We start from the raw sequence: 22,951 nt of genomic DNA, 5'->3' as shown, positions 1-22,951 counted from the left end.
GTGTGGGAACTTTTTGTGTCTTCTTCTCACCTAAAATACGAGAAAAAATTTCAATCATTTTTCAAAAAAAAAAATTTTTTTTGATTTGCATCTTCATTGCATTCTAATTTGTTTCTGTGACTCAAGTCTTTAGCAACGAAAGATGGATAGAAAAAGTGATCAAATTGATGTGAATGTGGATTAAATTACCCGATCATTAATCTAAAGTAGGTTTAGGTATCTACGTTCCTCATCAGTGGAGAGACGAAGACGTGGACACTCACTTATCAAATTAACACCTTCTTTCTAAACTTGCTTCTAAGCAGTTAGTTAGTCTCACTTGTGCTCTTGTGCCTTCAAGATAAATGATTCAGACATCATTAGAGCAATTAATTAACATTTTTTCCCTCAGTAGTTGTTTGATTTTGTCTTCATTTTTCCCATCGTATCGTTTTTTTGATGAATTACGAGTCCCATGGGACACGCGCGTCATTTTAACAAGCATCTCGTAATAAAATTAAAATTAAACAAACGCCAGTCATTAACGATTTAAACTTTTTTTATATATTTTTTCTTAATATAAAAAAAATTGTGACTTCCTTGTTTTGTCGAGATTTTTTAAATTTTTGACGAATTTATCATCGCCAGGTGCGATTTGTCTCCCTTACTTGAAATGGAACTTTTCAACAAGGTCACTGCGGTCTATTTTTTTTATCATCGCTCGGAATTGTATCAAAAAAAAGTTTTGGTTCAATAAACTTCTCACACAAAAATTTAACAAGAACTTACAAGGAAGACGTGAATTTTATTGAATAAACATCAAAAATTTTATTGGATCGCATCGCATATGTCTCTCTTTCTTTCTTTACGTCGGTCGATGGATGTTGTTGATGATGAAGAAGAAGTAGCTTGTTGCGAGTAATTTAATATTCTAAGGAAGTTTCCTTCAATAAATTTTAATTGTACTTTTTTTACTATTTAAACTTCATAAATTGTATGAGACGAGCGTTTGTGTGGTTTTTCTTGTCAGTTATTTACTGGCGTAGCGTGAAAGAAACAAAAATAAGAAAAAAAAAACAAACGAGAGAAAGAAAGAAGCCCGTGCATTTCCTAGATACAAAAAAAAATGAATAGATGGATGGGTTTGTAGGAATGCATAACGTTGGCTGGCTGTGGTTGATCACTTTTACCACAATAACTTGGCCTGCCTTGAAATTAATTCGTAGAATCAATCATAGAAATGATTGTCTCACAATTCTAATGTTACTCGATTTCATGATTTTTATTTTGACGACATGGATGATTGATCCAACCACAACGCAGGTTTTTCGAAGTAGCTCATCGAACGAAGCTATTTTTGTTGTGATGGATCTCGAATCGATCAGGTTTAAGTTTGTCTTTGAATACTTGTGTTGAAAGACAAACTTAAACCTGATCGATCAACAAAAAGGAGCTTCGTTCGATGAGTTACTTCAATAGCGAAAAATTATTTTGTGGTTATCGAACGAACCTAAATTTGATCGATCAGTTATCAAGCTTTAGTGATCGATCAATTTAGGTTCGTTCGATAAACACAAAAACTTCTTAATTAAGGCTTATCGAACGAATTTATTTTTTTATTGATCGGCTTTTCAGTTTATCGGCTTTTCAGTTTATCGAACGAAACTTTTTTTACGATTATCGAAAAATGCTTCGTTCGATAAACTGAAAAGCCAAAGTTAAGTAGTTCGTTCAATAAGCTCTTTCTAAAACCTGAAAACGACATGTTCAAAATTTTTGTGGTTATCGAACGAACCCAAGACTAAGAATTATCATTAGGTTCGTTCGATAACCTCAAAAATTACTTTAAAGGATTTTAAAGAAGCTTATCGAACTTATATATCAATTACTGTTGGGTTCGTTCGATAAGCTTCGAAAATTATTTAAACTGATCAATCAACAAATATCAATAAACAGGTCAACGATCATTTTCTAATCTAACTCATCAAATAGCAAAGAATTCCCTCTCAAAAGTCGTAAAATTCGAGAATCGTGTGTGTGTGATACCGATCATCATCATCATCAAAAACGGCATCAAAATTGCACATTGTAAAAATTTCACACCATTTGACAAATTATTAAGTATTTATATGGCGAGGTATGCAAATATATTTTGCTGTCGTTTTTTTTTTGTATGACAAATCAACCGGTTAAACAACGTTCGAAAAAAAAAACTCAGAATCTCCACGAAAAAATCTCACAAGATAAACAGTAAGAAATTAAATTTATAGACACACGTTACCATAAAAATTTTATCAGTGTTTCACATCAAAAAATTGGCTTCAGTTTTTTTTTTTTTTTTGCAAGAAGAAACTTTGCGGGAATAATCAGCGTCATCCAATCAAAATTATTTTTATGTATAATTTATTAACGCGACATCCATAAAAGTGTCAAAATTTACGTTTTATGGAGTTGAAAGAATTCGAAAAAAAAGGGATTTTGAAAAAAAAATTTTTTTCGAAGGAAAACTAAATTTTTCTACAATTTTTATTTCAAATCGTGAGTCGTTTTTAGAATATTTTTTTTTTATAAAAAATTCAGCTTAAAAAATTATTTTTAAGAAATTAAAATAATTAAATTAATTAATTAATAAATTTAAAATAATTTTTAAAAAACCAATCAAAATTTCGAGTAGGGTCGAAAATACTTTGAATCAAAAAACTCTTTTTGCTTTTGCTTGAGAATAATTAAGTTGAATTTTGGCTTAAAAATTTCAAATTAAAAGCTGAATAAGCTAAATTAATTTTTCTTAAGTCAAAAGCTTAAGTCAATTAAGTCATAATTATTTTTTTAATTTTTTCAAAAATATAATTTTTTTCATAAAAACTCGTAAATAAACTTTTATTCTTGTCTTCAAGACTAATTTTTGGCGAATTAAAAAAAGCTTTTTTATAAAAAAAAATAATTTTTTAGAATTTTTAAGTTTTTAATTTTAACTTAATTGACTTAAGACTTTTAAGAAAAAGAAAATTAGCTTATATTGCTTTTACTTTTGAGTCAAAAGCCAACTTAAGCAAAAGCATTCAGTTTTCTAAAGAATTTTCGAACCCCATTTCAAGTCCTTCATTCAAGCTTTTCATCCAATTTTTGACCAAGGCAAAAAAATTCACCATCACACATCGTGTGAAAACAGCATAGAACACATACCGCATACGAGACCCACTGCAAAAAACTTTTTCATTATTGGAAGCAGTCTAAAAGCATTCAAAAATCATAGCAACTCGTGTGTTAACAGACAGCTCTAGAAGCAAAAGTTTACTGCTGCGAAAAAAAATTAATTTAATAGAAAAAAAACCAATTTTTTCCTCGATTAAATAACCAAAAGCCAGCCAGACAATGAGTGATCGCAAAGCAGTTATCAAAAATGCCGACATGGGCGAAGAAATGCAACAAGATGCCGTCGATTGTGCTTCGCAGGCTCTCGAGAAGTACAACATCGAAAAGGACATTGCTGCATTTATCAAGAAGGAATTCGACAAAAAATACAACCCAACATGGCATTGCATCGTCGGACGTAACTTTGGAAGCTACGTGACTCACGAGACCCGCCACTTTATCTACTTCTACTTGGGACAAGTCGCGATTTTGTTGTTCAAGAGCGGTTAAGGTAAATTTTTTTTTCTCGATTTTTCTTTTTGGCACGACCTTATCAATGGCCTTTTTCGCAGATCTGTCGCTCGGAGACCTTCAAAACTACTCATCTTATTCATTCATCTTCATCAGCATCATCATCACTCTTTAACGTAACCGAAAAATGAGAAAAATTTATCACTACATACGACGACGAGGTAAAGTGATAAAAAATCCACCTTGAACGTGTGTACCTTTCATAGGCGCCATGCCGCGTCACTCGTACGTTGAAAAATATAAATAAAATTTTGCTCTAATCTAAAAATATTCCATCCGGACGCAATTAAATTAGCTTGGTAGGAGACAGCACATACACACAAACACACAGTTTTTCAAAAGGAAAAATTGTCGATAGGAAAAAGGAAGAGAAAATTTTATTCTAGATGTGCACTTACTTAACATACATTGACACACACACACACACATACACACCTCTTACCCAATGATAAAAAAAAATTATTAAATTCCCATCCTACACATTAAAAGGCATGTTAAAAACCCACGAAAATATAGGTAATCATTTATTTTTGATTAAATTTCTCTTTTGACGACAAACGTTGCCTTTTAACATTAATTGTCAATTCGAGTTGATTTTCCCGAAACAAATTTTATTTTTGAGCAGCTAAAGCTTCCTTTTCCAAAAAAAAACATAAAAACATGAAATAAAAACACATAAATGAAGAAACAGTCTTTTAGATAAAAAAAAAATAATATTTACTCATATTAATGAACTAATTAATTAATTAATTAAAAAACATAGATTTAATTACAAAACAATGAACTACCAAAATGGAAAAAAATTCAACATGCAAAGCCACAGCAGTAATTAAAAATAAAATAAATAACAAATTCCTAATTAACAAAAAAAATAATAAATTATAGAAAAAAAACATGTATCTTTTACGTTTAAAATTGATGTAAAAATTACATAAATCTCACAAACAAAACATTTAAAATTAATGATAATTTAATGTAAATAAAAAATAATGGAAAATTATTTAAAAAATGTTTTAATTTTTTTTCTAACATTTAAAAAAAAGCTTGAATTTTTGGTAAGTTTGATTAATTTTTTTAATAAGTTATTTATAGAGCTTCAACTAATAATTTTCTGAACAAATAAAAATCCCTATTTTAAGCATGGCTTTAAATTTTTTTATTTAAATTTATTAAAAATTTAATTTTTAAAAAATAAATTAAAATTTAATTAAATCAACTCAATATAATTAAATTTTAAATCAAAATTATTTTTTGCGTCAAATAAGATTTTTAATCAAAAATAAAAAAAAAAATTGGTTATTATAATTTTTATCAAAAAATTTATTTTTAAAATTTTTCAAAATAATCAAAATAAAATTTATAAATATCCACATTTTTAATTTAAATTCGTTAAAATACTCATTTTGAACAAAAATCATCAAAATTAAAGAAAATTTGTCAATTTTTCAAATATTTTTAGTCGAGAAACGAAAAAAAATATTTTTCAAATATTTTTAATAATAAAAAAAAATAATTAATAAATTATAATTTTCGAATAAATTTTTTAAGGTGGAAAAAAATTTTATTACATAAAAAATTATTTTTGAAATATTAAAAAATCATGAAAAAACTGTTTATGGTAAAATTATACAAAAAATAAAGAAATTTGCTTAATCCACATTCGGATTGAAATTTGAAAAAAATTATTTTTTGAAAAAATAAAAATTTTTTTTTAATCAAAAATTTTTATTTTGGAATTTTTTGATTTATTTTGCTTCATTAAAATTTTAAAATTATAAAAAAAATTAAAAAATTTGTTTTATCAATTTTTAACGTTAAAACGTTGAAAAAATTTTTTTACAAAAATCAAAAAATTCAAAAATATTTATTTTTTTAGTCGAGAAACGTTGAATATTTTTAACAAAAAAAATAATAATAATAAATTTAATTAGTTAAAAGATTAATTTTAAATTTAAAGAATTATTTTTTTTTTCACAAAGGATGTAGTGAAAATTATTATTTTTAAAGAAATTTTTAAAATAGACTATAAATAAATTAATAAATTAAACAATTTTTAATACATTTTAATCGAATTTTTTTCAAAAACTTCTGAAAATCCTCTTTTAAAAATTCGGAAACAATTTTTTTATTTGCAAAAAAAAATCCTTTACCTTTCACAAAAATTGGTCTTTGGAAATAAATATTTTTTTAGGCCAAATATTGATTATACAGGGAATAAAATTGTTATAAATAAAACAAACAATTTTTTTGATATTGCATTAAATTCATGATTATTTCAATATAATTTTCTACATTGATATAAAATATTAAATAAATGATTTTTTAATTATTATAATTCAATAAACATTTATATTTTTGCATATTTTACATTTAATTATTTATTTATTTATTTTTATTGTAGCTTTTTTTAAATACTCTTTTCTTTTTTTTTTTTTTTTTGATTTGAAGCAAGAACCTGCTTAAGACACATTTCTCTAAATTTTTTCACATTTTTTAAAATTTTTTTTCGAGTCGTAATAAAATCAAGTCACCGACTAGAATTTTCCATAAAATACATTCAACAATAAGGATTTAAGCTGATTTTGTGATTTTTGCTGTGTGTAAAGGTGTGAATAACAATGAAGGATAAAAATATTAACAAAGTGAAGGAATGTCTTAACTTTCGGGACTGTCTCTTTAAGCTTGTTTCTTGTCCAAACTGTTGTAAGCTGGCGGTTGTGCCCATCCTCCCATCGCTCCGGGATACGCATTCGGGTACGGCGCTTGTCCCGGATAGCCTGGCTGAGGATATCCTGTCTGTGGCGGATATCCTGGTTGCGCTGTCGGCAAATTTGGGTACATTCCATTTGGTTGTTGTCCCCCATACGGAGGATATCCGCCGTTTTGTTGTCCAAACTGATCAGGCATGTTCGGGTTAAAGTGCGGATTGAACGCTGGTTGTTGTTGCGGATTCGGATTGACTCCTGGATATGGAGGCGGCTGATCGTGCATAAACACCGTATTGGGATCCGGACCATTTGTGAACGCGGGATTGTTCGGGAGCCATCCATAAGCTGCTGTTGGCGTGTATGCCGGTGGCGGAGCTTGATACCAATTGCCCGTTGGAGGCTCATATGGCGGCGGAGCGTATCCGCCAGCGTTATTTTTCGCCAACGACGCTGCACGTAACATCGCTTGACCAAAATCGATCGCGCCGCCCGACTTGAATGAAAGTTTAAACTTTACTTCGCCCGTAAATCCTCCATTTTGCTGTGCACAAATGATGCCTTTGATGTAATTCGCGCCGAAAGTCGGTTGTTCCAACTTCACTTCATTCATCGACACGAACGGGGCACTGAACGACTTGAAATCATTGCGAAAATCTTTCGCGTTGAAAATAATTCGATGTGTCGTCAGATAAATCTAGAAAAAAAATTTCTTATCTTATCACGAAAAAAAAAATTGGAAAAAAAAATCAACTCACCCTTCCATTTTTTGTGCCTCTGAACACGGAATCGCCTTGACCACTAAATTCCATCGAGACATTGTCGCTGTAGAGGAGAATTCTGAAAAAAACATCAAAAAATAATTATTCGATGAGTCATTGAAAGACGAAAAAATTCAATTTCTTACGATTCTCCTGCGTGAATTAACACTCCGTTATTGGCATGAGCAGTATTGACCGACATTTTTACAGTTTTTCTCGATTTTTGTCAATTTCTTTTGGTATTTTCAGCTTTTTTCACGTTTATGATGAAATTCGTCGCAGTTCTAGAAACCTGCTGATTTTCAAAACAACACAAAATGTTATGACGTCACTAATTTTTTATCCCAATCGACATTTCGCGTGTTTGACAGCTACTTAATTTTGCATTTCTCGGCTGTAAAGGACAAAAGTGAACAAAAAAAGACAAAAATTGGAGTGAAAAGGGAGAAATTCTCACCGTAGCTCGTGGAAAAAGTGAAGAACAGCCGAAGCTTGACATGTCTCAACGATTTTCGCCTTCGCCGGCTGGCGTGAATGTTCCTCCAAGGTGAGAAAAGTGCTTCTGTGACAAAGCGGCGTCGTCGTCAGCCATTTTTGTTTATGAAAAATATAAATTTTTCAATATTTTTTCGATTTTTAGGCCTCCCGGATCAAATTTCCCCTCACGCCCGGGTCCATATCCGCCTGGCCCGAATCCCAACTACCCGGTGAGTTTGTATCAGATACAACAGTGGTATCAATTTCAGCACTTCCATTATCATTTTTGGTGGAAGGTTTGATTATCTACCAAAACGCGTCAATGAATGAAAAATTTTTCGTCTTTTTTACGATTTTTTTCTAACGATTTTTGTTCGTTTTTTTGTAGCAACGTGGATTTACGCCTCCGCCAGGTCCTGGTTCAGCAACTTCGGGTGGTTCAATGCATCAACGCCCGCCAGGAGGACCTCCGCCGGGCATGCAACCCGGAATGCGCCCTATGGGACCAAGTGTAGGCGATCGTCGTCCCCCTGATGGAAGAGGTCCTCCGATGCAAGGACCGCCTCAACAAAAGCCTCCGAAGAAAAAGAAGAAATTAGCTGATAAAATTTTGCCGCAAAAAGTTCGAGATTTGGTCCCCGAATCTCAGGCGTACATGGATCTCTTGGCTTTTGAGCGAAAACTTGACGCAACCATCATGCGAAAGCGTTTGGATATCCAAGAAGCTCTCAAACGTCCCATGAAACAAAAACGAAAGCTGCGAATTTTCATTTCAAACACATTCTATCCGAGCAAGGAGACAACAGGCGATGATGGCACAGCAGAAGGTTCAGTTGCGTCATGGGAGTTGCGTGTCGAAGGTCGTTTGCTGGAAGACAACAAAAGCGATCCGAACAAAATTAAACGAAAATTCTCGAGTTTTTTCAAATCTTTGGTCATTGAACTCGATAAAGAGCTTTACGGACCCGATAATCACTTGGTAGAATGGCATCGCACCCACACAACGCAAGAAACTGACGGTTTTCAAGTAAAAAGACCCGGAGATCGAAACGTTCGTTGCACTATTTTGCTCTTACTTGACTACCAACCGTTGCAATTCAAGCTAGATCCGCGTCTCGCACGTCTTTTGGGCGTTCATACCCAAACGCGACCCGTAATTATCTCCGCCTTGTGGCAATACATCAAAACGCACAAGCTCCAGGACCCCCATGAACGCGAATTTATCGCTTGCGACAAGTATCTCGAGCAGATATTCGGTTGTCCCAAGATGAAATTCGCCGAAATTCCACAGCGGTTGAACCCCTTGCTGCATCCGCCAGATCCGATTGTCATTAATCACGTCATCACTGTCGAAGGAGGCACGGAGACGAAACAAACCGCTTGTTACGACATCGATGTCGAAGTTGACGACACCCTGAAGAATCAAATGAACAATTTCCTCCTCAGCACGGCAAGTCAGCAGGAAATCCAGGGATTGGATTCGAAAATTCACGAAACGGTCGACACGATTAATCAACTGAAGACGAATCGCGAGTTTTTCTTGAGTTTCGCGAAAGATCCGCAAACTTTCATTCACAAGTGGATCGTGTCGCAGTCGCGGGACTTGAAGACGATGTCAGATGTCGTCGGAAATCCGGAAGAAGAGAGGCGCGCAGAGTTTTATTATCAGCCGTGGACAAACGAGGCGGTGTCGCGATACTTTTTCACGAAAGTCAATCAGAAGAGAGCGGAATTGGAGCAAGCGCTTGGCATTCGGAACGGTTAAAAGTATCTTTTTTAGTTTTATATTCAGACGTATAATAAAGAAATTAATTTCAAATCATCAAATAAACGATTTGTGCTTTGAATTTGTCCCCATGCCCATTTTGCGATGAAATTAAAAGGTATTGTGAAAAATATATGGTTCGCAGGTAAGTTTCAGTTTCAATTTTTTGGAAATTTTGAGTTATAAAATGATTAAAAATGATAAATTAGAGCCCTCTGACAAATTTTAATCCATTTGGAGCAAAATTTGACAAAATAGCTTTGACACAGTTTTTGACACAGTTTTTTTGCTCTTGATTTAGTTTTTTAAACAAAACTATGTCAAAGAAAAATTTTTTTTCAGTTTCAATTTTTTGGCAGTTTTGAGTTATAAAATGATTAAAAATGATAAATTAGAGCCCTCTGACAAATTTTAATCCATTTGGAGCAAGATTTGACAAAAATAGCTTTGACACAGTTTTTGACACAGTTTTTTTTGCTCTTGATTTAGTTTTTTAAACAAAACTATGTCAAAGAAAAAATTTTTTTTCAGTTTCAATTTTTTGGCAGTTTTGAGTTATAAAATGATTAAAAATGATAAATTAGAGCCCTCTGACAAATTTTTATCCATTTGGAGCAAGATTTGACAAAAATAGCTTTGACACAGTTTTTGACACAGTTTTTTTGCTCTTGATTTAGTTTTCAAAACAAAACTATGTCAAAGAAAAAATTTTTTTTCAGTTTCAATTTTTTGGCAGTTTTGAGTTATAAAATGATTAAAAATGTTTTGAGACAAATTTTAAAAAGATTTGACAAAAACAGCTTTGACACAGTTTTTGACACAGTTTTTTTGCTCTTGATTTAGTTTTCAAAACAAAACTATGTCAAAGAAAAATTTTTTTTCAGTTTCAATTTTTTGGCAGTTTTGAGTTATAAAATGATTAAAAATGATAAATTAGAGCCCTCTGACAAATTTTTATCCATTTGGCGCAAGATTTGACAAAAATGGCTTTGACACAGTTTTTGACACAGTTTTTTTGCTCTTGATTTAGTTTTCAAAACAAAACTATGTCAAAGAAAAAATTTTTTTTCAGTTTCAATTTTTTGGCAGTTTTGAGTTATAAAATGATTAAAAATGATAAATTAGAGCCCTCTGACAAATTTTTATCCATTTGGAGCAAGATTTGACAAAGATAGCTTTGACACAGTTTTTTTGCTCTTGATTTAGTTTTTAAGACAAAACTATGTCAAAGAAAAATTTTTTTTCAGTTTCAATTTTTTGGCAGTTTTGAGTTATAAAATGATTAAAAATGATAAATTAGAGCCCTCTGACAAATTTTTATCCATTTGGAGCAAGATTTGACAAAAAGCTTTGACACAGTTTTTGACACAGTTTTTTTGCTCTTGATTTAGTTTTTTAAACAAAACTATGTCAAAGAAAAAATTTTTTTTCAGTTTCAATTTTTTGGCAGTTTTGAGTTATAAAATGATTAAAAATGATAAATTAGAGCCCTCTGACAAATTTTAATCCATTTGGAGCAAAATTTGACAAAATAGCTTTGACACAGTTTTTGACACAGTTTTTTTCCTCTTGATTTAGTTTTCAAAACAAAACTGTGTCAAAGAAAAAATTTTTTTTCAGTTTCAATTTTTTGGCAGTTTTGAGTTATAAAATGATTAAAAATGATAAATTAGAGCCCTCTGACAAATTTTTATCCATTTGGAGCAAGATTTGACAAAAAAGCTTTGACACAGTTTTTGACATAGTTTTTGACACAGTTTTGCTCTTGATTTAGTTTTCAAACAAAAGTGTCAAAGAAAAAATTTTTTTTCAGTTTCAATTTTTTGGCAGTTTTGAGTTATAAAATGATTAAAAATGATAAATTAGAGCCCTCTGACAAATTTTTATCCATTTGGAGCAAGATTTGACAAAATAGCTTTGACACAGTTTTTGACACAGTTTTTTTGCTCTTGATTTAGTTTTCAAAACAAAACTATGTCAAAGAAAAAATTTTTTTTCAGTTTCAATTTTTTGGCAGTTTTGAGTTATAAAATGATTAAAAATGATAAATTAGAGCCCTCTGACAAATTTTAATCCATTTGGAGCAAGATTTGACAAAATAGCTTTGACACAGTTTTTGACACAGTTTTTTTGCTCTTGATTTAGTTTTTTAAACAAAACTATGTCAAAGAAAAATTTTTTTTTCAGTTTCAATTTTTTGGCAGTTTTGAGTTATAAAATGATTAAAAATGATAAATTAGAGCCCTCTGACAAATTTTAATCCATTTGGAGCAAAATTTGACAAAATAGCTTTGACACAGTTTTTGACACAGTTTTTTTGCTCTTGATTTAGTTTTCAAAACAAAACTATGTCAAAGAAAAAATTTTTTTTCAGTTTCAATTTTTTGGCAGTTTTGAGTTATAAAATGATTAAAAATGATAAATTAGAGCCCTTTGATAAATTTCAATCCATTTGGAGCAAGATTTGACAAAAACAGCTTTGACACAGTTTTGCTCTTGATTTAGTTTTCAAAATAAAACTATGTCAAAAAAAAATTTTCCTTAAATTTAAAATTACTTTTTACAATTTTTATTTTTTTTTTGAATAAAATATCATTTGTTAGTTCTAAAAGAATTTAAAAAAACACGAATTTTATCAATTTTTACATTTTTCAAAAATTATCGCAAAAAATCTCGCATTGCGAAACACGAATTTTTCACAGCAAAAGTGACGTTTACACAAATAAAAAGGTCTCGTCGTAAACATAAATAAACTTGAAAAAAAAACTTTTTTTCACAGAAATATGAATTTAAGGTCGCACAACTCACACAAACTCCGTTGAAATTGTAAGCTTTTGTCGCGGCAGACCTTGAATTCGTTTTGCTTGCTTAGCGACAGGTGGTTCGAAACAATCGCAAAACATCAACAGCCACCTCATCAAAAAATTGTTTGCTTTCTCCTACTCTCTTTCGGCACAAACAAGGCTTTTAGTCGTGAACGTGCTTCACGATGGACGAGACTTTTATGTTGATTCTGCTGTCACTTGTGATGCTCATTGGCTCTTATGTTGCCGGAAACATTCCTTTAGTTGTTAATTTATCAGAGGTATTTGTATTTATTTGTATTTTTTATTTATTTTCTTTTTTTTTAATTTTATTTCGCATTTTTCATCACTGAATTTCGCATTTTTCATCACTGAATTTCGCATTTTTCATCACTGAATTTCGCATTTTTCATCACTGAATTTCGCATTTTTCATCACTGAATTTCGCATTTTTCATCACTGAATTTCGCATTTTTCATCACTGAATTTCGCATTTTTCATCACTGAATTTCGCATTTTTCATCACTGAATTTCGCATTTTTCATCACTGAATTTCGCATTTTTTTAGGACCAATATAGAAAAGCAAGTTTCAATTATTTATTAAATTTATCTCTTAATGCTAAATATCTTCGATGTTCTACTAAAGACAGTTCTTTTCTCTTAATTTATCAGAGGTTGAAAATTTCAGAGCTTGATTGAAAATTTTTCATTTCCTTGAATTTTTTTTCTTGTAGAGAAAGTTGAAAGTCATCACGATATTCGGCGCTGGACTGCTAGTTGGCACCGCATTGACAGTAATCATTCCCGAAGGCGTAAATTCGCTTTATAGTCAACCACATAAGAGGCATGCTCCAGAAACGCCCGCTCTCGGAGAGGCAGATGCAACCACCGAACAACATCATGTACATTCAGAAGAGTATTCGTCGACCATTGGATTATCTTTAGTGCTGGGATTCGTCTTTATGATGGTCGTGGATCAGATTTCGAGTCGCACGAGTCACGAAATGCACGGAAAAAAGAGTGCGACGGCGACAATTGGGCTCGTTGTGCATGCAGCAGGTACGATTTTTATCATTTTTGCTCAAAATTAAATTTTTCATCAAAAATTTCTTTTAGCTGATGGCGTTGCTCTTGGTGCTGCTGCGACAACAAGCCATCATGACGTCGAAATGATCGTTTTTTTCGCAATTATGTTGCACAAAGCACCCGCTGCCTTCGGTCTCGTCTCATTTTTGCTCCACGAAGGCATCGATCGGCAACGAATCCGCAAACATCTCGGAATTTTTTCCGTTTCAGCGCCACTTTTGACGCTAATTACGTACTTTTGCATCGGACAAGAGCAGAAACAGACCCTTAATGACTTCAATGCCACCGGAATTGCCATGCTTTTCTCCGCGGGAACCTTTTTGTATGTCGCCACAGTGCACGTTTTGCCCGAATTGACGCAAAGTGGGCATTCGCATGGCGGACTTCATGGAAGCAGTTCGTCCCTGAGCTCGCAAGAACTGCCAATGGTCAAAACATCCTCGCCCGGATTCACAACACTGCAAAATAGCGAACTGCTGATCTTGATTTGTGGCGCTCTGATGCCGTTACTGCTGACAATGGGACATCATCATTAGGGAAAAATGACAAAAAACGACCTAATTTCTATTAAATAGCAATAATTTTCGAAGAAAGTCTCGAAATTGGGGCTTTGTTGTTGTGATTAATATTATTTTTGTATATTTACCACTAAATTTTACCTTTTTTTAGCTTATAATTTAAAAAGTGAACTTATTACGTGTCAAAATCTTAAGAAAACTTTCTTATATTTAACAGAATTTAATTAAAAATATATATCGATAAGACTGTAAAGCAAGATTTTTCGATTTTTTTCACTTTTTTACAAGGAAAATCATAAAATTTGGTAAAAGAGCTCCCAATTTCTTCGAAAAAAATCTTCTTTGTGTTAAATTTCGTTATCAGTTGATCCCAGAAGACATTATTTTTGTCAAAATCTAACGGCGTTCTCAGCTTTTCAGGAGAATTTCTTCAATTTTTGACTGATTTCGTGTGTAAAAGGTAAGAAAAATACAAAAAATTGCTTCAATTTTCATCTTTGGACCACATTTCGTCACAATTTTATCAAATTTCCTCATAAAATCGCGAATTTCTGCCAATTTTTATCGAAATTTCAATTTTCATCCACAGACGACAAGATCCGACAAAAGATGTCTGACGATAGTTTCACCGGATACCGCAAAAAAGCCGCCAACGACACGGATACCGACGTCGATGACAAAGAAGACGCTGGAATGGAGGTCGATGAGAAGCCAAAACTCGAACGGAAGTGGTACAAGCACGTCTACAAAAGCAGCCTTCGTAAGTCGCAAGTTCACAATCGTCTCGGATATCAAAACAAACGCCAGCAATCACGTCCGCAGCAACGCATGGACTGGAAAATGAGCAACCAGGAAGATCGCAAGCCACTTTTTGATCTTCGGAGCCGCACAATTGATCGCAATCGTCGCGATAATCAACTCCAAAAGGATTATGTGACGTGAGTTTTGAGATTTTTTCGAAAATTTTGAGGTTAAGTTATTTTTTTTCTTATAGAAATTTGTCGAAATTGTACTTCCCAAAGGCAACGGTTGACAAGACTTTTGTCATTGCAGTTGATCGTGATGAGCGTCGTGAGGTTCAGATGCGTTTGAACTCCAACAAGTGATTGTTTTTCGTCTTTTCTTAATTAAATTAATGCAATTGGTGTGAGTTTGAGACACCAAATAGTTTTTAAGATGATTTTTTGATATGAAATGTTCCTTTCGTAAGATTTAAAAAAGCCAAGAGCTTCAAAAGAATAATTAAAGAGATAATTTTTTGTACAAAATTGGGTTCACAGTCTTTTAATTTTAAAATTAAATTGCAAATTTTTACTCGAAATCTAAAAATTTTTATAAAATTACATAAATTTATTGAAATTTAATTTTTTTTCGACCTAAAAAGTATTTAACAAGGGTAAGAAATGAGATAAAAATATTCAAAAATTAATCAAAAGAGATGAAAATTTCAAGTTTTGATGAATTTTGCCGAAAATAATATTTTTTTGTGATGAAAAGTAAATTAAAAGGGATAAGAATGAGTTGAAATTTCATAAAATATTAATATAAGCAATTTTTCTCGAATTTTTTTAAACACCCTAAAAAGCATAAAACAAGAAATCAAATAAATTTATTTTTCTTAAATAAAATTCTTTCTAAAATTTTGACAGATTATTAAAAAAAATATTTTTTTCACAAAAAGTAAAAGTCTAAAAATATAAAAAATTAAATAATTTTAAAATATTATCGTCCTAAAAAGTACTAAACAAAAAATGATATTGATCTAAAAAGAGTTAAACTTCTTATGGTTTATTCGCATTTTTGCTAAAAATCTTATTTTTTTTCTAAAAATTTCGTTCGATTTAAAAAAAATTTTTGTTTTTACCTCAAAAATGGGTAATAAGGATTAAAAATTAATTACAAGGTATAAAATTAGATATGAAAACTGAAAAAAATGTCACAAAAAGAGCTAAATATTTTTCAATTTGCCATAACTTTAACTTTTTTAGAAATATTTTTAAAAGCTATTATTCAAGATCTAAAAACCACAAAATAGGATATGAAAACGAGCTAAAAAGTATTAAACAAGAATCAAAAATCAAAAATTTTTGACTAACAACCCCATATTTATTGATTTTCTTTAAAATTTAATTCCTTGATTTAATGATTTGAAATTTAAATACAATACAATAAAAAAATAAAAAATATTAAAAAAAATTTATTTTAAGTTACATAATAATTTTATAAATAAAGGGACTCTACAAAACAGATTTTAAAAAGGATATCACAAAAATTTTTTGAAAAAAAAATAAAAAATTTCGAAAAAAAAATTTATAAAAAAATTTTTTATTTTAGTTGAAAAAATTTTTGCACAAAACCCCTTATTTAATTTTTTTTTTAATTGAAAAATTTTTTTTTAAATGTGGGTAAAACCAATGAATTTTTTAACTTTTTTTTTTAATTTTGCTTAATGTTTATTTTCCCATGGGTCAAAAAATTCGTAAAAAAAATTGAAAATTTTTAATCTAAACAAAAAATTTCACGAATCAATCAAAATTTTATTTTTTTCCCTCCGCATACAATTCAAACCCTCCCTTATTCCCGTCCCTGCTTCTACATTGTTTTTTTCGCTCATCGTAGAATTCAACAAAGCATTCACCGAGCTGATTATCATCCATACGTTCGGTAATCGTATTTACCCTCAACTAAAAAACCTAAATACCGAGCAAAACGATATGCGATTGTACTACGAGACATCCTCCTATGATGACGCTTACTTTGCCTCGCTTGACTCATACACCTTCACAGTGCCACACATATAGCGTCACAGCGCATCGATACACACGACAAGCCAAGCCAAAGTTGAACCATGTGCTTTTTCGTTCCTTCTGGCAAACAAAATTTATTTTTAAGGCGTCGCCTTAAATTCACACAGCTTTATTTTTTGTTCGCAAGCAAGAACTACGAAAAAAAATTAAAACAATAGAATTTTTTTTAATGAAATTCATGTGAAATCGTCAGTAGAGTACTTGCATCTAGATTTCTGTTTTCTACGTGCGCTTCGTAACATCTGCCTCGTCATTGGATTTCTCAATGTTGAGTAATGACGATGATGATGATGATTTATGTTGGAACGCTTCGTTAGAGAGTTATGCTTCCTTTGCTCGTGTTTGTATAGAAAATGAAGGCGTATGTGCTTGCGTACGTCTACGCGCTCGTACAGGAACCGGCATTTCATACAAATTAGATTTTCCCGAAGTTTTCCTCGCATTTTGTTCCCTTTACGCAGGGAATGTCCTCAAAATGTCCTTGGCAACTTGATTTTTTTTGAACGGAAGACGCTAAAAAAAATTTTTAAAAATATTTTTTTAGTACGTGAGACTTTGTAAAGTGTTTCTTTGATAATTTCTCGCATTTTTAATTTTTATAGACATAAAATGAGGACAATTGTCACCGTATCTGCGAGTTATTTCAAGGCTGCGCTATCGACTGACTTTAGCTAACTATTGGCAGAGACACGTGCATTGATAAATTATTATTTTTTTTCGAAAGAGAAAATTTTGTGTGCTCAAAATAAACAAAAAAAGAAATTAATTCGGGCCGTCTGCTAAGTGAGTAAAAGTCGTGTCTGTTGTTCAATGAATGATAACTTGCTTCGACAGATGTAAAATATTAAAACAGGACAAACGCTTGCTTTTATTACCTTCATGTTCATGTTTAGTTCATCGATTCATCGAGTTCCAAGTGCAATCCAAGCTTACCCGCTTTAATTTTTTTATTTTCTCTCTTCATCGTCGTCGTTCGTTCACATTGTATGCTCGTTAGTTTTTGTTGTTTCGGTAAAAGTATAAAAATAAATGGAAGTTTTGCGAAAAAAGGGTCCCTCTCTATTCAATACTTTATGCTTTGGTTCCTTTTGGTGCGTGCGAACATGAGAGTGAAGCGTGATGATGCGTTTGTCGTTTGATGGAAGGGCGTTCGTTTGGTTGTTTGGACTAAATTGTATGCAAAAAGTTGTTAGAAGTCGGTTTGTTGATGTTGGATTTGAAGAAAATTTTGTAATTTTTGATGGAAATTGAATCAAAAGTCACTTTTATGTTTAGATTTTATGATTTTTTTCTAAAATTTAAAAAATTTCTTTCAAATTTTGATTTTTTTGAATGTTTTATTAAAATTTTATTATTAAAAGTTGAATAAAATGATGAAATTGGAACCGAATTTCAAGTTAAAGTAAAGAATTCATGAGAAAAAAAATTTTTAGCGCATTTTTTGAATAAAATTGTTAAAAGTACGTTTAAAATTACTTCTGCAATAACCATTTTGTGTACTTGTCATGAAATTTATTGAATTTTCTGAGGCTTAAACATTAAATTATTTCTCAAAAGTACTCAAAAATCAATATTCTTGAGTAAATAAAAGAGTAATAAAATCTTGAGTAATAAAGATTTGAATTTCGAGCCAATTTTTGACACTTAATAATATTTTTCTTGAAGAAAATTAATTTTTTTGACGTAATTTTTTAAATAATAATTAAAATTTTAATCAAAAATTACGTGAAAAATTTAAATTTTCTTCAAGAAAAATACTTTTGAATATCAAACTTGAGTCAATATTAAATTTTAAAGCAATAAATAATAATTTTTGAGAACTTTTAAGCAATATTTTAATGTTTAAGCTTTAAATAATTAATAATTTTTATGAAAAAGATTTAAAATGTTCATTTTCTAAGTTATTTTAAATGTACTTTCAACAATTTTATTAAAAAAATGCGATAAAAATATTAAATTCCATTAAAATTACTTGATTAAAAAATCAAATTAAATGTAAAATTTAAAAAATTTTTGAAAAAACTTCAAAATATTATTAAGTAAAAACTTAAAATCGACTATAAACCCAAAAACTGTTAAAAATCTGTCAAAAATCCAAGTTGAGTCGATCCAAAATCACCTCTGAGAGAAAAGAAACCATCTTTATTTTTTATCATTACACAATTAATCAGCAATATTTCAATTTTTTTTACAATTAATTATTTCTTTTTATTTTATTTATTTAATATATCTCATATATATTTATAATATATATATATATAATATATTTTTATACTTTATACGTTCAGTAAAAAAAAGTTTTCTTCATTTATTTTTTTTTTATTTTTCATGGGGACTTAAATATTTAATAATTATTATTTTTTTTTAAATATCAAAGAAAATTAAACAAAAAAATATTTTTTATTTATACAAAAAATTAAATAACTTAAATATTTATAAGTTATGAGTTGTCGTTGCTCCTTACAAAAAAAAAATAAAAAATTGATTTTCCATGCTTTTTTTATATTTACATGCGAAAAAGAGTTAAAAACTGAATTGATGATGAATTGCTAAATACAAAAGCCTGAAAGCCTCGAACGAAAATGGGATGGAATGGGATTTTTTTAACGAACGAACGATAAATGAAAGGAAATTAATGAAAAATGATTTTTTTTATGAAAAAAAATGAATGAAAATGTTTTTATAACTTTATATTTTTATTGTTTTTTTTTTAAATCTTCATTTTTTTTAATTATTTTTTTTTAACTGAGTCGTTCTTGGTAGTGCGTTCTCTTATTAATGTTTAAAACTTGCGTAACTTTTTACAAATTCCTACTAATAATTAAGGATACACACAGAAAATATTTTTTTTTATGTTAATTAGGAAAGTTGATTGCCAATTTTTAAGAAAAAAAAAGTCCAATTTTTTTTTTACAATATTGAAATTTTGGTTTTATTGTTTTTTGTAATTTTTTTTCATCTTGTAATTATTATTTTTTTTTTGTATTCATTCAGTCACTGCACATTTTTACGCCATCATTTAATTATTTTAATTATATATAATATAATAATAATAATAGTAGAGTTGTAGTTTTTTGTTGTGTGGGATTTTCTTTATTTTATTACTTTATCAATTACTTTAATCATTTATTTACTGAAGATTTTAATTTTTTTTTTTAGGTTTTTTTATACTTTTTTGTTTTGTTTTTTTTTTGTGTTAAATTAAAATTACATTATTAATTAATTAATTTTGGGGGGAGGGGGACGTTATGCAAATTACGCTTCTTCTTCTTCTTCCACGCCGTCGTCATCATCGCCATCTTCCTCTTCTTCATCTAATAATAATTTTAAAAAAATAAATTTTTATTAATATAACGGATTTTTTTTTTGAAAATTTTTGAAAAAATTACCTTCTCCTTCGATATCTTCGTCTTCGCCGTAAGGTAAGTCGTATTCTTCTTCCTCAACGTCCTCTTCGTCTCCGACTTCTTCGTCATTTTCACCGTCACCATTTTCTTCTTTCTTTGATTTCTTTGTGTCTTCTTTCACATCCTGCAAAAAAATAGAAAAAATTTTTTTATTAAAAAATTCGTTAAAAAATGAAATTGAATATTTTTTCGAAGGATCCGACATTTCATAAAAATTAAAAAAATAACGGTCACGATCATTAATAAGTAAAAACATACTTTCCGTACTACGACATTTGTATGGGAACGTACAGAAAGGACGGGAAGGATAAATAAAAGATACACATTTTCATTTGATTTGACCTAAATATCCAATAAAAATGGATCTGCACGTAGTACAACAACTACACTCTGAAGGAAAATGCGCAGAAGCTGATAAAATTTTACATGTGATGTGATAAAAGAGCATGAGAAAAACGTGTGTAGCAGTTCTGGTTTATCATTTTCCTTTTTTTTCTGCTCTCTCGTGTACTTTACGTGTGTGAATGGGGAAAATGAAGCAAAAAAAGCGATAAAATCTGGAAAATTTTATCATTATAATTTTTTTGTGTTTAGAGATAATGACGTAAAATGACGTCAATTGTTCAAAAAAATATTTTTTTTCAATTTTTGGTCATTTCAGGTCATTTTTTTAAAATTTTTTCAAAGAAAAAAATTCTTTTTAAAAAAATTGACCGTTAGAAATTTCTTCTTTTCTAGGAATTTTTCTTCCTTTCTCCTTTGCCACTCTTCGTCGTAGCGACACATGCGTAAAGCCCATTGCATAACGGGCCCTTGTACCTTTCGTTACGTGGGAAGAAGACGATGCTCGTGCCTGTGTGTGTGGTATTCGTGGTAACAAACGCACCAGAGCTTCAAAGACGAAAAATCGTAATGAAAGGGAATGAAAAAGAAGCGCCAAAAAACGTGGTTTGTGTGTATTTGTACGAAAAAAACACAAAAACGAGCAACTGCCATTGATGAATGTTCTTAAGATTGTTACTACGCTTGGATTTTCGTGAGTACGATTGGCTGAGATTGCTCTACTAATCCAAATAGAACGTTTTTCGTATCGGAAACGGAGCAAAAAGACATAAATTTGGGCCATGACCCCTCAACAATTCCATCTCTCGTCATTTATCGTCAAGGTAAGCTCATTAAAAAACATCGCTATGCGACTAAAATTAAAATTTTTCGCGTAAATTTGATGATTCCGAAATATTTTATTTTTTTGCACGGACCGAGAGCGAGAGAAAATGAGTCAGCTCGCGTGCAATAAACAAGATTTTGTCTCGCGAGCATCTTTTTTGTCGTACATGTAGTCAATCACCTCGCGTTTCTGGCGGCGTGACAAAGAGCCGGACTGACTTGCAAGAAAATCGAGACCCTCGTAGCATCCCGTAAAGTCTCCTACTATGACGACACTGGAAGCTACGATACACACGAAAAAAAATCTCTATTATTGAAATGGAAAAGAAATGACGCCAAGCTCACTTTTTTTTTCTACTACTCTCGCTACGATACTCGACAAAACGATTATTTTAATAATAAATAAGGCATTGCCTTTCATTTTTTTGAGAACAACTCAAATCACATTTTACGTGTGTTTTGTTATCTGCTGGATTTCAAGTTTGCCATAAACAGCTTTTTTTTTTAGAAAATAACAAAAATATTTTTTTGTTATCTCTTGGCAGCGTCGTTTTATTGTTTGAAGTTGTTTGTGCGCCTTAAAATGATTTTCGGAGGGAAATGCATGACAATGACAGATGCATCTTTGTAAGCATTTGGAATTTTTTGACCGGAAATGGAACAAATTCCGCCAAAAAAATGATTTTTTTTCGCAAAATTTTTAAGATTTCACGTGAAAAATACAGAAATTCACACTTTTAGAGAATAAGGCGTCGCCTTATTTTGCGTATGTATTGGTGTACCACCGGCCGGCATTAAATCACCCATACACACAAGCAACGTCGACGCCGAAAAATGCTGTACGCGACAAACAATCATCATGATGACGGAAAAAAAGAGTCGAAAAAGTGTAAATTTATGTATTAAATGTCGAATTTTTGGCAAATTTGGGGATTTGTGGAGGTAATTTTGGAAATTTCCCGCCGAAAATTGAATTTTTTGATTTTTTTTCGAGGAGTCGTCGTCGTACGGAAAATCAATAATAAAATCGGCATCGACCCAAGCCAATGTACTGGGCTCCAACAAGTGCATGCAGCAAGCGTTACAGCACAAACACACGATTCGCAAAGCCGTAGACGCTCATCGTCGTCGTTGTCGTCGCTGGCGTGTGGTGTGTAGCGCAGCTACGGCGTGTTGTTGGAACACGATGCACGAGTGTGCTTGGGCCGCAAAGTGTGAGAGCCCGCGTTTTATCCTGATTGAATTTCGCATCTCTCGACGAAATGAGAAGAATCGCGTGCGAAATGAAAAAAAAAAGTTTTTTTCTTATGGGGGGAAAAATGATGCTTACCTCAGCCGGCCGCTTAGCTCCCTTGACTTCGGCTTTTTCTGTCTTTTCCTCGGCTTCGACGGCATCGACCTGCTTCTCGACAGCGACTTCAGCATTGTTTTCTGTTGAACTCATTTTGTAACTGTTTTTTTTTTGTTGTTTTTGTCAGAAACTAATTAATATAAATACTCTAAGGTAATCTTAGTTTTTCCGAAGATTTTTATAAATTATTTTTTAAATAATTTTTTCTTTTTTGTTAAATATTAACAAGAGACTGTGGTCTTGACTTAGAGAGGTTATTTGTATAATAATATACTTCGGCTGGCTTTTTTGCTGCTCACGATGTGAACTCGTCAAAGTTTAAAACACAAATGAACGAACATGTAATTTCGGTTAGAGATGAAGCTTCACTCTTACCGTTCGAACCAAGCTTGCTCAAATATACTCAAGAAACCCTCAATTTTGGGCACCGCAATTGCACGCGTTTTCTATGCATACA

At 31.1% G+C, this 22,951-nt stretch overlaps 6 protein-coding genes across 7 annotated transcripts; 4 read left to right on the top strand and 2 right to left on the bottom strand.

The window, feature by feature from the left end:
• The first annotated feature begins 3,216 nt into the window (after positions 1–3,216).
• On the top strand, positions 3,217–4,575 carry LOC134832924 (dynein light chain 2, cytoplasmic). The gene is made up of 2 exons (XM_063847149.1): positions 3,217–3,625; positions 3,687–4,575. The coding sequence occupies exon 1, from the start codon at positions 3,355–3,357 to the stop codon at positions 3,622–3,624; it is 270 nt and encodes an 89-aa protein (XP_063703219.1). The 5' UTR covers positions 3,217–3,354; the 3' UTR covers position 3,625; positions 3,687–4,575.
• Positions 4,576–5,926: 1,351 nt separating this feature from the next.
• LOC134830090 (WW domain-binding protein 2) lies at positions 5,927–7,439 on the bottom strand. The gene is made up of 3 exons (XM_063843456.1): positions 7,258–7,439; positions 7,109–7,190; positions 5,927–7,047 (listed from the first exon to the last, which is right to left on the bottom strand). Exons 1-3 carry the CDS (start codon positions 7,311–7,313, stop codon positions 6,322–6,324), a joined length of 864 nt encoding a protein of 287 aa, XP_063699526.1. The 5' UTR covers positions 7,314–7,439; the 3' UTR covers positions 5,927–6,321.
• A 52-nt stretch (positions 7,440–7,491) lies between these two features.
• LOC134829461 (brahma-associated protein of 60 kDa) lies at positions 7,492–9,433 on the top strand. The gene is made up of 3 exons (XM_063842532.1): positions 7,492–7,658; positions 7,752–7,818; positions 7,977–9,433. Exons 1-3 carry the CDS (start codon positions 7,609–7,611, stop codon positions 9,351–9,353), a joined length of 1,494 nt encoding a protein of 497 aa, XP_063698602.1. The 5' UTR covers positions 7,492–7,608; the 3' UTR covers positions 9,354–9,433.
• A 2,645-nt stretch (positions 9,434–12,078) lies between these two features.
• LOC134829782 (zinc transporter ZIP9) lies at positions 12,079–14,029 on the top strand. 2 transcript variants are annotated; one of them, XM_063843035.1, is made up of 4 exons: positions 12,079–12,438; positions 12,726–12,832; positions 12,893–13,217; positions 13,275–14,029. In XM_063843035.1, the coding sequence occupies exons 3-4, from the start codon at positions 13,121–13,123 to the stop codon at positions 13,778–13,780; spliced, it is 603 nt and encodes a 200-aa protein (XP_063699105.1). In that variant the 5' UTR covers positions 12,079–12,438; positions 12,726–12,832; positions 12,893–13,120; the 3' UTR covers positions 13,781–14,029. The 2 variants fall into 2 exon arrangements, with proteins under 2 accessions (XP_063699105.1, XP_063699104.1); XM_063843034.1 differs by lacking the exon at positions 12,726–12,832 and having other exon boundaries at positions 13,275–14,028.
• A 67-nt stretch (positions 14,030–14,096) lies between these two features.
• LOC134829781 (uncharacterized) lies at positions 14,097–15,022 on the top strand. Its single transcript, XM_063843033.1, has 3 exons — positions 14,097–14,222; positions 14,352–14,700; positions 14,757–15,022. The coding sequence occupies exons 2-3, from the start codon at positions 14,372–14,374 to the stop codon at positions 14,866–14,868; spliced, it is 441 nt and encodes a 146-aa protein (XP_063699103.1). The 5' UTR covers positions 14,097–14,222; positions 14,352–14,371; the 3' UTR covers positions 14,869–15,022.
• A 4,486-nt stretch (positions 15,023–19,508) lies between these two features.
• LOC134829987 (bacchus-like) lies at positions 19,509–22,831 on the bottom strand. Its single transcript, XM_063843312.1, has 3 exons — positions 22,474–22,831; positions 19,959–20,100; positions 19,509–19,883 (listed from the first exon to the last, which is right to left on the bottom strand). Exons 1-3 carry the CDS (start codon positions 22,585–22,587, stop codon positions 19,825–19,827), a joined length of 315 nt encoding a protein of 104 aa, XP_063699382.1. The 5' UTR covers positions 22,588–22,831; the 3' UTR covers positions 19,509–19,824.
• Positions 22,832–22,951: the final 120 nt, after the last annotated feature.

Source organism: Culicoides brevitarsis, chromosome 2 (assembly GCF_036172545.1).
Source record: "Culicoides brevitarsis isolate CSIRO-B50_1 chromosome 2, AGI_CSIRO_Cbre_v1, whole genome shotgun sequence".
Classification (NCBI taxonomy): Eukaryota; Metazoa; Arthropoda; class Insecta; order Diptera; family Ceratopogonidae; genus Culicoides; species Culicoides brevitarsis.
The sequence above is the reverse complement of the archived record's forward strand: the minus strand, read 5'-3'. Positions and strand labels throughout refer to the sequence as shown.